General features: G+C 36.5%; 1 protein-coding gene across 1 annotated transcript; it reads left to right on the forward strand.

The window, feature by feature from the left end:
- Window positions 1–360: 360 nt before the first annotated feature.
- Window positions 361–1,317, forward strand: MAGEB16 (MAGE family member B16). The gene has a single exon (XM_035288773.1). The coding sequence runs from the start codon at window positions 361–363 to the stop codon at window positions 1,315–1,317; it is 957 nt and encodes a 318-aa protein (XP_035144664.1).
- Window positions 1,318–16,202: the final 14,885 nt, after the last annotated feature.

A 16,202-nucleotide genomic window follows, 5' to 3' on the forward strand; every position in this document is an offset into this window, starting at 1 on the left:
CTATCCATCAACTGATGGTATTACCCTCCTCAGACCAAAAGGAGTTCTACTGAGCCCAACTACAAGTGTCTGCTGTGAACCTGAAAATTCTCTTGTTGGGTTGGCTGGCTGCACCCTGAGAATTCTCACTTCATCCTTGAGGTTCTTGGTAGACCCAGAAACTGGAATAACAGACCTGTGAGGCTCTATAACATTGCTGTCGGGAGAAGTCTATAGGCAGTGGCTGTCGGGAGAAGTCTATATGCAGTTGAGTTTACCAGCTGAGGACATTTACACCCTTTCTCTCTCTGTTAGGCAGTGATTCTTTATTGCCTGCCCTCCTGTCCACACTCTTGCCTACTGCCACCCACAAGGGTCATCATGTCTCAGTATCAGGGGAGTCCACGAAGCACACATGATCAGCACCTTCAGACCCTCAGTGAGACCCAGAGTCTAGAGGTTTCCCAGGTCTCCAAGGCTATGGAGAAGACCATCCTCTCCTCCTCCCATCCTCTAGTGCCTGGCAATCTGAAGGAAGCTCCTGCTGCTAAGACAGTGAGTTCTCTTGAGGGTCCTCAGAGTTCCTGCTCCTCTTCCATTGCCATAACAGCCACCTCATCCGGTGAATCTGATGAGGGTTCCAGCAGCCAAGAAGAGGAGGAGGCCACATCAGACCCTGAGAATATGCCTGCAGATGCTCTTGACCAGAAAGTGGCTTTTTTGGTGAATTTCATACTGCAAAAGTATCAAATGAAAGAGCCAATAACAAAGGCAGATGTGATGAAAACAAAGATTATCATCAAAGATGATGAGAGCCACCTCTCTGAGATCTTCCTGAGAGCTTCTGAGTGCCTAGAGATGATCTTTGGCCTTGATGTGAAGAAGGTGGACCCCACCGCCTGTAGATATGGCCTCTTCATCAAACTGGGCCTCACCTATGACGGGATGCTGAGTGGTAAAAAGGGTAAGCCCAAGACTGGCCTCCTGATACTTGTCCTGGGTGCAATCTTCATAAAGGGTAATTGTGCCACTGAAGAGGAAGTCTGGGAAGTACTGAGTTTGACAGGAGTATATTCGGGGAAGAAGCACTTCATCTCTGGAGAGCCCAGGGAGCTCATTACCAAAGATTTTGTGAAGGAGGAGTACCTGGAGTACCAGCAGGTGGCCAACAGTGATCCTGCAGGATATGAATTCCCGTGGGGCCCAAGAGCCAAGGCTGAAACCAGCAAGATGAAAGTCCTAGAGTTTGTGGCCAAAATTCATGGGACTCACCCAGATTCTTACCCATCTCAGTATGAGGAGGCTCTGAAAGATGAAAGAGCTAGAGCCAAAATTTGAGTCAGGGCTGACTCCAGTTCCACAGCCACTGTGAGTTCCAGTGCTGTGTCTGGTAGCTTCTCCCATACCTAGTGAAGTCAAGGATAGATATTTTATGTATCATTTGCAGAAAGCAGATGGTGTTCAAGGATGCAGGTCCAGGGTGGGGCTGGAGGAAAAACAGTATATATCATCTGGGTCCCTATTTTGTATGGGTTACTTGACAATTTATTCTTTTATTTTTATTTTTTATTTTTTTAATTTTTTATTGGATTTTAGGTTTTGGGGTACATGAGCAGAGCATGCAAGACAGTTGCGTAGGTACACACATGGCAGTGTGCTTTGCTTTTCTTCTCCCCTTCACCCACATTTGGCATTTCTCCCCAGGCTATCCCTCCCCACCTCCCCCTCCCACTGGCCCTCCCCTTTTCCCCGCAATAGACCCAAGTGTTTAGTACTCCCCTTTCTGTGTCCATGTGTTCTCATTTTTCATCACCCGCCTGTGAGTGAGAATATGCGGTATTTCATTTTCTGTTCTTGTGTCAGTTTGCTGAGGATGATGTTCTCCAGATTCATCCATGTCCCTACAAACGACACAAACTCATCATTTCTGATTGCTGCATAATATTCCATGGTGTATATGTGCCACATTTTCCCAATCCAGTCTATTATCAATGGGCATTTGGGTTGATTCCAGGTCTTTGCTATTGTAAACAGTGCTGCATATTCTTTTATTTTTTAATGGATATATTATTCAGATGCTGTTTCTTTTAAAAGACATTTAGGTAGCTTCCAGATCTCCAAGTTTTGAATAATATTTGTCATCCATTTAATGATTTTCATGAGGTTTAGTGGCAAAAGTTTAGCTAATTTTGTCAAACAGTTTGGGAAACCATCTATATTGTGTCCTGATATAGGTTGACACAACATTGCTAAGAACTCTGCTTTTAAACATCTGTTTTATGTTTTTTCATGAGATTTAGTAGCAAAAATTTTGTTAATTTTGTAAAGCAGATTGGGAAACCATCCATCTATATTGTGTTCTGGTATAGCATAACATAACATTACTATGAACTTTACTTTTAAATATTTGGAATAAAAGATATAAAAGATGATCAATATATTTCTTACTGAATGCCTTTTAGTTTTATGTTTTGTAAAATTAAGTGATATATGCATTAATTTGCTTAACTTAGAAATATGTGAATAATAGATCTCCATAAATTGCACAGCATGCAAATTTATTCCCCGGATCTTAATTAAGCATTTTCTCTTTGGTAATAATCAGAATAATACTGGAATGCTAGGATAAACAAAGCCTAGGACTTTTTCATATAATTGTAACTTATAGGAATGGAAATCTTATGATGGTGGTAGGATATTTTCTAATATCTAAAGGACAAATAAAGGGAGTTAATAGATGAATTTGGGGAATCCATATGAGACTGTCAAATATAGATGCCTTGAGGCAGAGAATTTTGGGGCTTTGAGAGATTAGAATGCTCAATGAGTAGTAATTTTAATTTCATTTGGCATGGTGAAAGATGAGGCTGAGAGAGTGATGATCAGGTATCAGACCTCGAGATGGTTTGTCTCAGAGTTGAGACCCAAAAGCCTGGTATGGAAAACTCCTCATCACAGTCACATTGAGATCATGGTTTAACCAGAGAAAAATCACCCAGGGAAGGAATGGCAATTGTTCTGCTCTTGTCCTTGTGTCATTGAACGTAGTTGACAAGTCTTGTTACATGCATCGTCTTGAGTTTTTGAGAGATAGCAGTGACACTTTCTTGAGGTGACATGAACTCAAACCACTGGGTTGGTAGTCATTACCCTGGGCAAGGAGAACCAAGTACCACTCCATTTAAGGGATATTTAAAATAGGTTATCTTCAACATATTTTAATTGCATACTCTAAAGAATGTTTATATTTTTGATGGGGGTGAAATAAATGAAAACAAGGGTAGTTTGGGTAGAGGCAAGGTGTTGGTCCTTAAAAACTATGCTAGGAGTAGCATCAGCTAAAGAAGAAACTCTCGCTCTCATTATTGAAGGATATACTTCTGAATGGAAAAAAATTTGCTGAGATTCAGCAACATATTGTGAAAATGATTTGCAAATGAGCTAGTGAATATAATCTTATGTGGCAAAGCATCTACTAGTTTTGGGGCTATAACCCCAAGAAACAGGATTTTGAAAAACACCCTGATAGTTGCAGTAGAATTTTAATGGGATTTTTGGTTTGACACTGTCTACTGACCACACAAACCAGTGAATGAGCTTACCTTAGTGCTTAAAAGCCGAAGCTTCTCCTATAAGTAACATGTGAGAAAAGATCATCAAAATAACTATGCAAACATCTATGGTATCTCAAGTCCTGAAAATTCTGGAGTCCTACTAGGCAGTAGAATATAACTTCTTGGTAGACATGATACCATTGAATAATATTAATTGATTACTTTTTAGAAATCTAGGCTTTCACTGTGCATAACTGCACCTCTGTTGATGTGCAGGCATTTTTAGTCAGGTGGTAGATAGCAGAGAATCCTAGGTCAAGGTTTTGCCAATGCACCTGTGGAAAATCAAAATATGCAACCCCAATATATGTTTCTTTGACATATTTTGAGATGGCTAGTCAGAGGAGCTGTATAGCTCTGAAAATAGCTCTGAAAGGCTGTCCTTTCTTAGGAAAGATTTACACCTGCAGAAAAATCTACATTAGTAAGGCAAATGGGATGCTTGGCAGAGGCTTTCTCTGGGTCCCTTTGTCTGCCTAAGAAGATTCTAAAAAAGATTCACAGAAAAAGGAGGCTAAAGGTCTGATGCTTCTAAATCTCTTACAGAGAAACTTTTGCCACAGGATACATCTATTCTTTCTTAGGACTGGTACCTGAGATACTTGATCTACATAACAAGAGAGGCTTTGCTTCCTGTGCTTCTCTTCAACCTTATATAATTTCGAGGGGTTTCAAGCCCCATCCATTTCTGTGTGGTACAAAAATTTCAGTTACCTGGCCTTTCTTTGAGTTACATATTTTGTGTAACACCGGTGCTCTTGCACCTTAATACATTTTTATGACTTTTTTTTCTGTTAATCTGTTCATTGTCAGTTTATTTCAGCAGAATTAAAGACTCAAACCTTCAGAGGAGGAAAAGGAAATTTCCTTCACCTTTACGCAAAGTAATGAGAAAATTCTCAGTATATTCTGATTATAGTGGTCACTGAAAATAATAGTGTAGAATTATGCTTTTGAGTGAAATATAATAAGCCCATGTGGCAGATATTTACAGGGTCCTTTCAACAGATCATTATGATGCTGTATTAGAAAGCGCTTGTTACATGGTAGGAGAATTGCTTGAATCTTGGAGGCAGAGGTTGCAGTGAGCCAAGATCATGCTACTTCTTAAAGAAACTAAATATGACCTGAAAAGGACTCTGTACTTCTGTATTTGAGTCCTACTGGATGAAATGTAACCTGGCTTAACAGTCAGTTAAAATTGAAAACCAAAAGCCAAAATAGACAAATGGGACCTAATCAAACTCCACAGCTTCTGCACGGCAAAAGAAACAGTCATTAGAGTGAATCGGCAACCAACAGAATGGGAAAACATTTTTGCAGTTTACCCATCTGACAAAGGGCTGATATCCAGAATTTACAAAGAACTCAAACAGATTTACAGGAAAAAAACAAACAAGCCCATTCAAAAATGGGCAAAGGATATGAACAGACACTTTACAAAAGAAGACATACATGAGGCCAACAAACATATGAAAAAATGCTCATCATCACTGGTCATTACAGAAATGCAAATCAAAACCACGTTGAGATACCATCTCACGCCAGTTAGAATGGCGATCATTAAAAAACCTGGAGACAACAGATGCTGGAGAGGATGTGGAGAAATAGGAACACTTTTACACTGTTGGTGGGAGTGAAAATTAGATCAACCATTGTGGAAGACAGTGTGGCGATTCCTCAAGGCCTTAGAAATAGAAATTCCATTTGACCCAGCAATCCCATTACTGGGTATATATCCAAAGGACTATAAATCGTTCTACTATAAGGACACATGCACACGAATGTTCATTGCAGCACTGTTTACAATAGCAAAGACCTGGAACCAACCCAAATGCCCATAGATGATAGACTGGATTGGGAAAATGTGGCACATATACACCATGGAATATTATGCAGCAATCAAAAATGATGAGTTCGTGTCATTTGTAGGGACATGGATGAGTCTGGAGAACATCATTCTCAGCAAACTGACACAAGAACAGAAAATGAAATACCGCATATTCTCACTCATAGGCGGGTGATGAAAAATGAGAACACATGGACACTGGGAAGGGAGTACTAAACACTGGGGTCTACTGGGAAGCATAGGGGAGGGACAGCGGCGGGGGAGCTGGGGAGGGATAGCCTGGGGAGAAATGCCAAATGTGGGGGAAGGGGAGGAAGGCAGCAAAACACACTGCCATGTGTGTACCTATGCAACTGTCTTCCATGTTCTTCACATGTACCCCAAAACATAAAATGCAATAAAAAAAAAATTTAAAACCTAACCTAGTGGTATGCAACTGTGACAAAAGCTGAGTGTTGGTCCATCTCAGCGGCCATACTTCAACAACTCATAGACTGCAGAATGTTCAAACTGCCTTAAAATGAGGGAAATGCTGAGTTGTAACCAGTCTCCTTGTTTCTGTACCTTACTTTCGATTCCTATACCTCACTTTACCTTTTTGTCTATAAATTTTTTCTGACCATGAGGCATCTCTGAAGTCTCTGTGAATCTGCTGATTCTGGAGACTGCCCAATTCATGAATCATTCATTATTCAGTTAAACTCCTGTAAATTTAATTCGGCTGAAGTTTTTTTTTTATTATACTGCACTCTAGCCTGAGCAACAGAGCATGACTCTGTCTGAAAAAACAAAAAAATTGTAACAATACAGATAAGTCACAATTTCTACCTGTATGATATTCCCTTATAATTCAGGCCCATCTCAGAGATAATCACAATAAATAGGGTATATTATTTTAAAGCAAATGCTAGGTTTTCTCATACATAGAGGTGCTACAAAAATGTATTGTAACTTTTAATCAGAATGGCTAGTGAGTACATATTATTTTGCCATATGGCTTGCTACTTCATTACATGAATGCAGGATCTTTCTATGATAATACACATAGATGTACTTCACCTTTGTAACTATCCAGTAGCATATATGTGCCATGATTAATTTAGCCATCTCTTTCCAATGGGCACATAGTTTACTCGTTTATTGCTATAACTTATAGAACTGAAATATTCCAAATGTAAAATATTGAGCTAAAGTCTATTGTTCTGATAGCAAAGTGGAAATTAGGTTAAAGTGGGTAGTGTGTGGAGATTTTAAATTTGTATAAATAATATAAACGTTTCATACCCCAAATGTTTACCCATTCATATTCTTACAAATAAATGCATGTAAATATTGTAAATGCACATATTTTATTTTATAAACCAAAATGCTTAATTTGAGTGCTTCTCAAATTAGATTCAATTAGAATGACCAGGTGACAGGGAATGGGGTCAGATGAGACACTCCCACCTAGTATGGGATGAGGATCCAGGGAGAAAGCAATTTTCAGGGTTCATGAAAGAGACCCCATGTGTTAACAAAACCAAGTCTAGAGTGCCCAGAGCATGCTGGTAGTCACAATTCTGAATGCAGTTGATGATGGTTTCATAAATGGGAGTTCCCCTGCACAAGCTCCCTTGCCCTCTGCCGTGTAAGATGTACTTTTGCTTCTCCTTTACCCTCTGCCATGATCATGAGGCCTCCCTGAACTGTGAGTCCATTAAACCTCTTTCCTTTATAAATTACCCAGTCTCGGGTATGTCTTTATTAGTAGCATGAAAATGAACTAATATAGCAGAGTTTAGTGTAGCATGGAGAAAGGACTAGGAGAGAAGATAGAGAATCTGGGTAGAGAGTCCAGGGCAACTTAAATGACTAGGTTTGGGGAATCTCTGGGTCATAAGTAATAGCTAGATGTTATATGGTTATCAGAGTGGACAGGTCTACTGGATGAAAAAACAAGAGGCATTACAGACACCCACCATCCTTTAGAATGTCCCTGTCTACTGTCAGGCAAAGTATAGTTGTCTCTTCTGTAATATCCAGTAACATTATTGATTATTTCTGGGAAAGCTACATGTCTTGATTACTCTGTTGGTCCACTGAACACTTGCTAGTTTATCAGGACTTGGACCTGTCTTGATTAATGCTGAAAATGTATATTTCATCCTTTGTACAGTAGACCCTCTCCACTGTGATCAGGAATATGAAAATGGTAGTGAGTAATGAAAGACATTTGAGACACATCAAAAATACCAATGAGCAGTAGAAGGCTGTATCCAACTGCAAGGAGGAAATTAGAAAAGATTTACCTTAGTACTAATTTCTTCAGTTTCTTTGTAGATACTGGGCTTGGTATGTACATGTCTCTTAAAGCAATCCAGAGAGATTTAGACCCTGTGAAGATTGTACTATTCCTTTCTGAACTGACTAGGGGAAAATGAGATGTGAGGGGCCCAATGAAGGAAGCATCACACATTGTACCCAGACAAAACTGGGGTCCACCTGCTGGGTCTCATGGTCCCACAAGATGCAGACAGACTGGGAAAGAAGAGAGTTTATTTCTGTAACCAGCCCCAGGGGGAAGGTTAGGGAAATTCACCAGACCAACTTAAAGTTACAAGTTTTTCTTCAGCATTTATATACATTTAAAATACATGCCTACATGCAGGTGTGCGCCTACAAGCAGCAGTATTTTACTGAATCTATATCTAATCTTTAACTAGGGTCTGGGGTCTTGGAAGTTTCTCTAGGGCCTTGGGAAATTTTCTTAATCATCTGGAAAGTTTCTCTACAGACTTGGGAAAAGTTCTTAATCTTAAGTGGGCCCTGGTACCAGGTGTACGTGTAAGAATGCTTTTATCATTCAATCAGTTGTTAGGGTCTGAGAAATCTCAGAGAGGGTCTTAATGGGTTTGTTTACACATTCCAGCCCTTGTATTCAGTCACCAGTTTCTCTGGTTCTTTAGTGTTTAATTTATACATTCCTCAGAATTATAGTAAAGGGTTAGTGGAAACTGGCTGCTCTGGTTGCCAATGGAAACCTAGCTGGCCAAAATACCACCTTACTGTGGGCATCTCTAACTCCAAGACAGTGCTTAGGCCTGGGGAGGAGAGATCCATAATGATATTTCCAGGGAAAGTTTCCCAAGGGAATTCTCAAGTTGGGTCAGCAGTTACAACTTAACACATAGAGTTTCTTTCTTGGATTCAGAAGAACTTGCCAAATGGTTAAGCTCCAAATTTTGAGTATTTAAATGTGAGCCTTTGGTACTTTAATTCACTCATTCCTTCATTAATTCATCTAGCAAACAATGTCAAACATATGCTGAGGGTGCATCATGGACCATAAATGGGAATGTGTTGAAAGATGAAAATCACTATTTACAAAATTTAATGAGAACTCTGGTAATTACCAAGCAAACTTACTGTGTTTCTGCTGGAGTCTCTGACTTGGGCTTCTCTGAAGATTTGAGCATCACAGCTGCTCAAATACTTACAGATATCATTTATAAAAGGAGTTAGCTTTTTAAAATTACTTTATTTATATCTGATGCTCATTAAGAAGCCAGATAATTTTAATTCTCATATTTATCTACAACATAGTTTTTGTCACTTTCCATTTTTAGGAAAGAAATTTTCGAAATCATAGTAGAGTCCACATGAGCTGTTATTGTTTGATATTCTTGGAGCTCTCAACCAGCCTGAGATCTTAAGGAAGCCACTCAGTCTTATTACATTTCTGACATTGAATATATCTACTTCACCAAACTTTAGTATTTCATGAAGCAGAAGTGACAGGTGGTTAGAAAAAAGGCACACTATTCTATAGAAGAAGACAAAATATTAGAGACACTTCCTCTTTTGCAATGAGAAAATTCTCCAATAAATATTGCAGCTCTTTGTTTAATTAAAATGAAACAATTCAGTACAAGAAAATACATCTCAATATTTGCTAGCAAAAAAATTAGAAAGTGATTGCTATCTTGTCTCTAAACCCAGCCTGTACTTTTTGAGACAAGAATGTGGTTTTTTATTTTTCCAATTTTATAACTTAACATTTGTAAGCCATCACTCAGACCCTCACTGAGACAATGAAATTACAATATTTTTTGAAGGAATGACAATTACAAATCAAAAATAAATATCGAAAATCTTTGTAACAAAAGTATAAAATTATTTTTCTTCCCCCAAAATATAAGTAAAAATATGCAAAACAACCTGTTTTGCATATAAAAATACATGTTTTGTGTATAAAAATATACAAAACTAATTTGTGTTTTCTGAAGGAAATAAATAAACATGAATTTGACTTTACTAGTAAATTAACTATTACATAGAATAATATTACATCAGCTTATGTTGTCCTGAGAAGGCAGCATGAAATCTATTAAACTGATTGATAATTTTATGAAAACTAGTAGAAGGTACAGTCTTACATAAATTTAAAATTTATGCTAGAAAATATTTCATAAGTGGTAATAAGTAATAGGAAAAGAATTGAGGTCAATGTACCTTGACAAGAAATATTTTCTTACCAAAGAGAACACTTGTAATAAACACAGGTATATTTCTAAGAAATGTTATTGCCATCAGGCTCATAAATTGTATTTTCAGTTTTTCTATGAATTAAAAACTATATTTCTACACAATTAGCAGCTTCCATAAATTAAAAAAAATATGTGTGGTGGTAGTTAGCCCTGGTGAAAGAGCACTTACTTTCTTTTTCGATATCTTTATTTGAATACAGTCTATCTGGATGTATAAATTGCTTCTTAAAGGAAAGTTGTATACTTTAGAACACAGGTTTCTACTTACAATGGCATTCCTCTTGGGCATGAATTGGATCTCAAGTGGCATAGAAAAATGAGACCTTCAAACGTGTTTAGCTTTAATCCTTGATTTATCCTAACCCATTTATTTCTTCAAGGAGAATGCAAGGCTGTCATTTTATTGCAGGTTGTGATTGGAGATATTTTTCTTTTACTCTTCTAGAACTTTTAACTACAGGAACATATAGATACTGGCAATGAATTTGGACTTATAAAAAAATTTTAAATTTTTCTTAAGTGCTTAATTTAATGTATGTTTAGGGCCAGGACATTTTCATACCACTGTTAGTGCAGTGGTAGGTAAGTACAATGAAAAAGCACCACCTTTTGGGGAAGGTGTTAGAAAAACTTTTACATTATAGCCAAAAGCATGAGCATCATGATTGCATTTGGGTCACAGATGACTTTAGGACTTTTACTGGCATAAAAGTATGGCATAATTTTAAAGAAAAGAAACAGAAATGAAGAGCACGTATAAATGAATTAAATTATATTAAAAGAGCTAAAATATATACAGCAATCATTAAATTATACTAAAAATGTCACTAATTGGCAATGGTCCTGAAATGTAGACACAGCAAACAGTATATAGAGGCGAATTATAAGATCTTAATCTAAATGTTAAGTATTAGAGTAATTTAAATAATTAAAATGTAAATTAGGAGTGTTCTAAAAATACCACTGACCTCACAGTCTCAAAAACTCCATAGAATCAGTCAAATGTAAGAGAGACTACTATAAACTATAAATGATAATCAAAGTGATTAAGACAGCATCCCAGCATTAAAGAAATACATAATTCAATAAAAGAATAATGACAAGTAGACAAACCACAGTGTTATTAGGTAAAAGATGGCAAGATATTCAAACAAAAGTTCAAGGGAGGAAGTGACATTTGAAATAGGCCTTGAAGAATGCTAACATTTTGAAAGGGCTGTTTTAGGGCAAGAGAAAACTTATATTCTATCAGAAAAGGAAAGTGGTGTAAAGCAAGGGTATTTTTTTCAGGAAAAAAAGAAGTACGATTTGAGTCATGCATAAGAAAGGAGAAAACAAGTAATGAGTGATAAGATTTAGGAGGGCTGGGGCCACATTATGAAGGGCTTGAATGCCAGGATGAGGGATTTTACTTATGAACAAAGAATAACATGACAAGCATACCAATTCAGGCAGATCAGACAGTAGGGGGGAAGTAGTTTTTCCAAGAAAGCTATATTAAAAAGCAGAAAAAGTAATTATACTGATAAACAAGATAAATCAGAGATTGTGACTGAAATGCGTTTGAGATGAAATACAAAAATGCAGAGAAATAATAGTAGAAATAATAGTCGCAATGTACACTGGAGCCCAAAAAGGGCTAGGATCAGAAAAGGAGAGTGTTCTTTCTATCAGTTATATAGCGCCTAAGATCTTCTAGAAAGGAAAGAGGTATATGCTCACTTTGGCATCACATAAACTAGAATTGGAATGAAAAGGCTAGAGATAGTGGGGGAAAATTATTAACTGCAAAGAAGTATTAACATTGCTGTAAGGCAGGAATACAAAGATGTATACATTGCCACCAATTCAGCCACCAACTCTGTCACTTTCAAAGTACAAGAAGTTCTCTGCACTCCATGAAATGAAGATCTGCTATGTCTTAATAACACATAATCCAGTTACCAACTAAAAATAGTCTGGACCTGACCTTGAAAACCCAAATGGTGTGAGAGCCACGCAAACCAAAAGAAGTGTCTTGTGGAAATAATACACTGATGACGCATGTCTCTCTAAAATGTATAAAAGCAAGCGGTACCCTGACCACCCTGGGCACGTCATCAGGCCTTCCTAAGGCTGTGTCATGGGCACATCCTTAACCTTGGCAAAATAAACTTTATCTTTTTAAAAATCTTTTAGGGTTGGAGGTACATGTGTAGTTTTGTTACATAGGGAAACTTGTATCATGGGGGTTTGTCTTACAGATTATTTCATAATCCAGGTATTAAGGCTAGTACCCAATAGTTACTTTTTCTGCTCATCTTCTTCCTCTCACCCTCCATTCTCAAGTAGAACCCACTGTCTGTTGTTCCCTTCTTTAGGTTCATGAATTCTCATCATTTAGCTCCCACTTATAAGTGAGAACATGCAGTATTTGGTTTGTTCCTGCATTAGTTTGCTAAGGATGATGGGCCCTAGCTCCATCCATATTCTACAAAAGACATGATCTCATTCTTTTTTTCTGGCTGCGTAGTATTCTATGGTATATATGTACCACATTCTCTTTGTCCAATCTGTGATTGATGGGCATTTATGTTGATTCCATGTCTTTGTTGTTGGGAATAGTGCTGCAATGAATATAACGTGTACATATGCCTTTATAGTGATTTATAGTCCTCTGGTTGTATACCCAGTAATGGGATTGCTGGGTCATATGGTATTTCTGCATTTAGCTTTTTGAGGAATAATCATACTGCTTTTCCAGTGGTTGAACTAATTTACATTTCCACTAACAGTGTGTGTGTTCCCTTTTCTCTGCAACCTCGCCAACCTCTGTTATTTTTTGACATTTTAATAATAGTCATTCTGAATGGTGTGAGATGGTATCTCATTGTGCTTTTGATTTGCATTTCTCTAATGATCAGTAAAATTGAGTTTTTTAAAAATATGCCTGTTTACCACATGTATGCCTTCTTTAGAGAAGTGTCTGTTCATATTCTTTACCCACTGTTTAATGGGGTTGTTTTCCTTTTGTAAATTTATTTAAGTTCCTTAATGATGCTGGATGTTAGACCTTTGTCAGATGTATAGTTTGCAATTTTTTCCCATTCTATTGGCCGTTTGTTTATTCTGTTGATAATTTTTTTGCTGTACAGAAGCTCTTAAGTTTAATTAGATCCTATTTTTCAACTTTTTCTTTTGTTGTGATTGCTTTTGGTTTCTTTGTGATGCAATCTTTGCCTGTTCCTGTGTCCAGGATGGTATTGTCTAGGTTGTCTTTCAGGAATTTTAGAGTTTTGGGATTTACATGTAAGTCTTTAATCTATCTGATATTGATTTTTTATATGGTGTAAAGAAGAGGTCCAGCTTCAGTCTTCTGTATATGGCTAGCCAGTTATTCCAGCACCATTTATTGAATTGGAAGTCTTTTCTCCATTGCTTGTTTTTGTCAGCTTTGTTGAAAATCATATGGTTGTAGGTGTGGGATGTAGGTGTTTCTGGGGTCTCTATTCTGTTCTATGTACCCATTTTTGTAGCAGTACCGTGCTGTTTTGGTTACTGTGGCCCTGTAGAATAGTTTGAAGTTGGGAAATGTGATGCCTCCAAGTTTTTTTTTTTTTTTTTTGTGCATAGAATTGCCTTCATTTTCAGTCTCTTTTTTGGTTCCATGTGAATTTTAAAATATTTTTTTTGTAGTTCTGTGGAGAATGTCATTGGTAGTTTCGTGGAATAGCATTGAATCTATAAATTGCTTTAGGTAATATGGATATTTTAATGACATTGATTCTTTCTATCCATGAGTATGGGATATTTTTCCAATGTTTATGTCTTCTCTAATTTTTTTGAGCAGTGTTTTGTAATTCTCCATTGTAGAGATCTTTCATGTCCTGGTTAGCTGTATTTCTAGGTATGGCAGAATAAACTTTTAAAATTAATTGATATCTATCTCAGATACTTATGGTTTACAACATTAGTAAATCTATATATATATTTTTCCTATTAATCTGCCTTTTGTCTGTTGATTTTCAGCAAACCTTCAAAGGGTGAAGGGGACATTTTTTTGTTTCTTGGCCCCTACAGCACAAAGAATAAAAAGATATTCTCATAAACTTATAAAAATATGAATAAAATAGAGATCAAAAAGGAAAAGATAAGGCTAGAATTAATTAGAAAGGTCAAAGAATCTAAATAACATGGTATTAAAATATTAAAAAGACTCTCTTCCTTTTTCAGTTTCAACCAAGAACACAATAGATTTCATAAGGAATACTGTGCCAAATTTACAAAGATGTTTTGGAAGAGATGTCAAAACTCTTGAATCCCTCAGCCATGTTGAGATTATAACAGAGTCAAGAGCAATAGAAAACATATTATTTACTAAGCAAGAAAATATCAGGTTAATATTCCTTTTTCACCTTTATTTTTATTTTAAACTGTTGCTTTATTCATTTTCAGTTTGGAAACAGGTTGGACATCTCTATTCTAGAACAGAAATGAAAATGGATCTTTCTCGTTGAACATTTTTTTACTGTCTGTACATGGTGCTATGCTAGGTGTTTTTGTAAATAATGTTCCATTGAACTGATGCAATAACTCTGTGAATTGCATAGTTTTTTTTTGAGGTGATGAATAGGTTAATTAGCTTGATTTAAGCACTCCACATTACATTAAAAAATCATCACATCATTTTGTACCCCATAAATATATACAACTATAATTTGTCAATATATAATATTTTTTGTCTTGGATGTTGTTTTTTTATTTTTTTATTTTTTAAAATTATACTTTAGGTTCTGGGGTACATGTGCAGATCATGCCAGATTGTTGCATAGGTACACACATGGCAATGTGGTTTGCTACCTCCATCCCCCTGTCACCTACGTCTGGCATTTCTCCCCATGTTATCCTTCTCTGACCTCCCCACTTCTCCACTGTCCCTCCCTTGGCCCCCCGCCCCAACAGACCCCAGTGTGTGATGCTCCCTTCCCTATGTCCGTGTGTTCTCATTGTTCAACACCTGCCTATGAATGAGAACATGCGTTCACCTTTATTTTCAAAGCCACGTGACAATGGGGCACTGCCTACACAGGTCTGAGGAAAAGCAATGAGTCCAAAATTTCATACACAGTCAAGATGGATTTATATATGAAGTAAACAGAACTGCCTTTACAAAAATTATAACAGTAAAAGAAATCTAACCTGACTCCACCTTGCTTCTAACTTTACAAGCTAACTGCCTCTGTTTACTGTAAAACAAAAATGATAACAGCCCTTTCCTGAAACTAATCCCCTTCTTTCTTGGGGACCAAAATAATCATTATAAGACTAGTGAAAGTTCACAAGTTTAGGATTATGGGAGGGGCCTGAATTCTGTTAAGATGTAGTCACAGAATTTGTAATTTTCCCAAAGGCTCCTGTAGAAAACATCAGTATTGTTAAAATTGAAACATAGTAACAAAAAAACCCCATAATTTATAACGTTATTCATAATTTAGTTTGTTAAATTTGAGAACTATTTTTAAATTATGGTGTTTATTTTGGTGACAAATATTTATATGAAGTTCAGTAGTTCTTCAGTTTAATTTCAGAATATTGTGTCTATTAGATTCAAATAGAATTAAATTTAATACATTTGATTTAATATAGTCTAGTCCCATTTTATGAAAAGTTATTCTAGTTTTCTATCCATCCATCTATTTATCTGTCCGTCCATCTACCCATACACCCACCCATCCATTTATACATAAGCAGTGAATAAGCCTGTAATGCAGTTTGCTTAATGTTAGAAATTGATGATTCATGCATGGTGAGATTTATGGATATTTTTACATCATCCTTTTTACTTTTCTGCCATTTTAAATTCTAAATATTGAATATGCATTATTTTTTAAAGTCACTATGACAATTTTTAAATAACTAAATACTATTGATTCAAGTAAAAACAGAAGAGTCATTGTAAGACCTTCCATAATTAGCTATTAAATGGTACAGACAATAATTGCTGTAGATCAAGGAGGAGGAAAACAAGTTATAATCACTGGCTATACTTATTTTTAGTCATTTAGCCTTAGCAAATAATGCTGAGAATAATTTTTATTTACAAATAGAAACTCTCATCTACTTTTAAATTGTTAACTTTAATACAGTTATTTGTTACTCTTCACACATTCTAATGAGTCAGGCAGATGGAGTCATGCTTCAAATACTTGGTGATTCCAGGTAAATATGCATATAAGAGAGAAAATAAGGTCT

This window comes from Callithrix jacchus, chromosome X (genome assembly GCF_049354715.1).
Source record: "Callithrix jacchus isolate 240 chromosome X, calJac240_pri, whole genome shotgun sequence".
Classification (NCBI taxonomy): domain Eukaryota; kingdom Metazoa; phylum Chordata; class Mammalia; order Primates; family Cebidae; genus Callithrix; species Callithrix jacchus.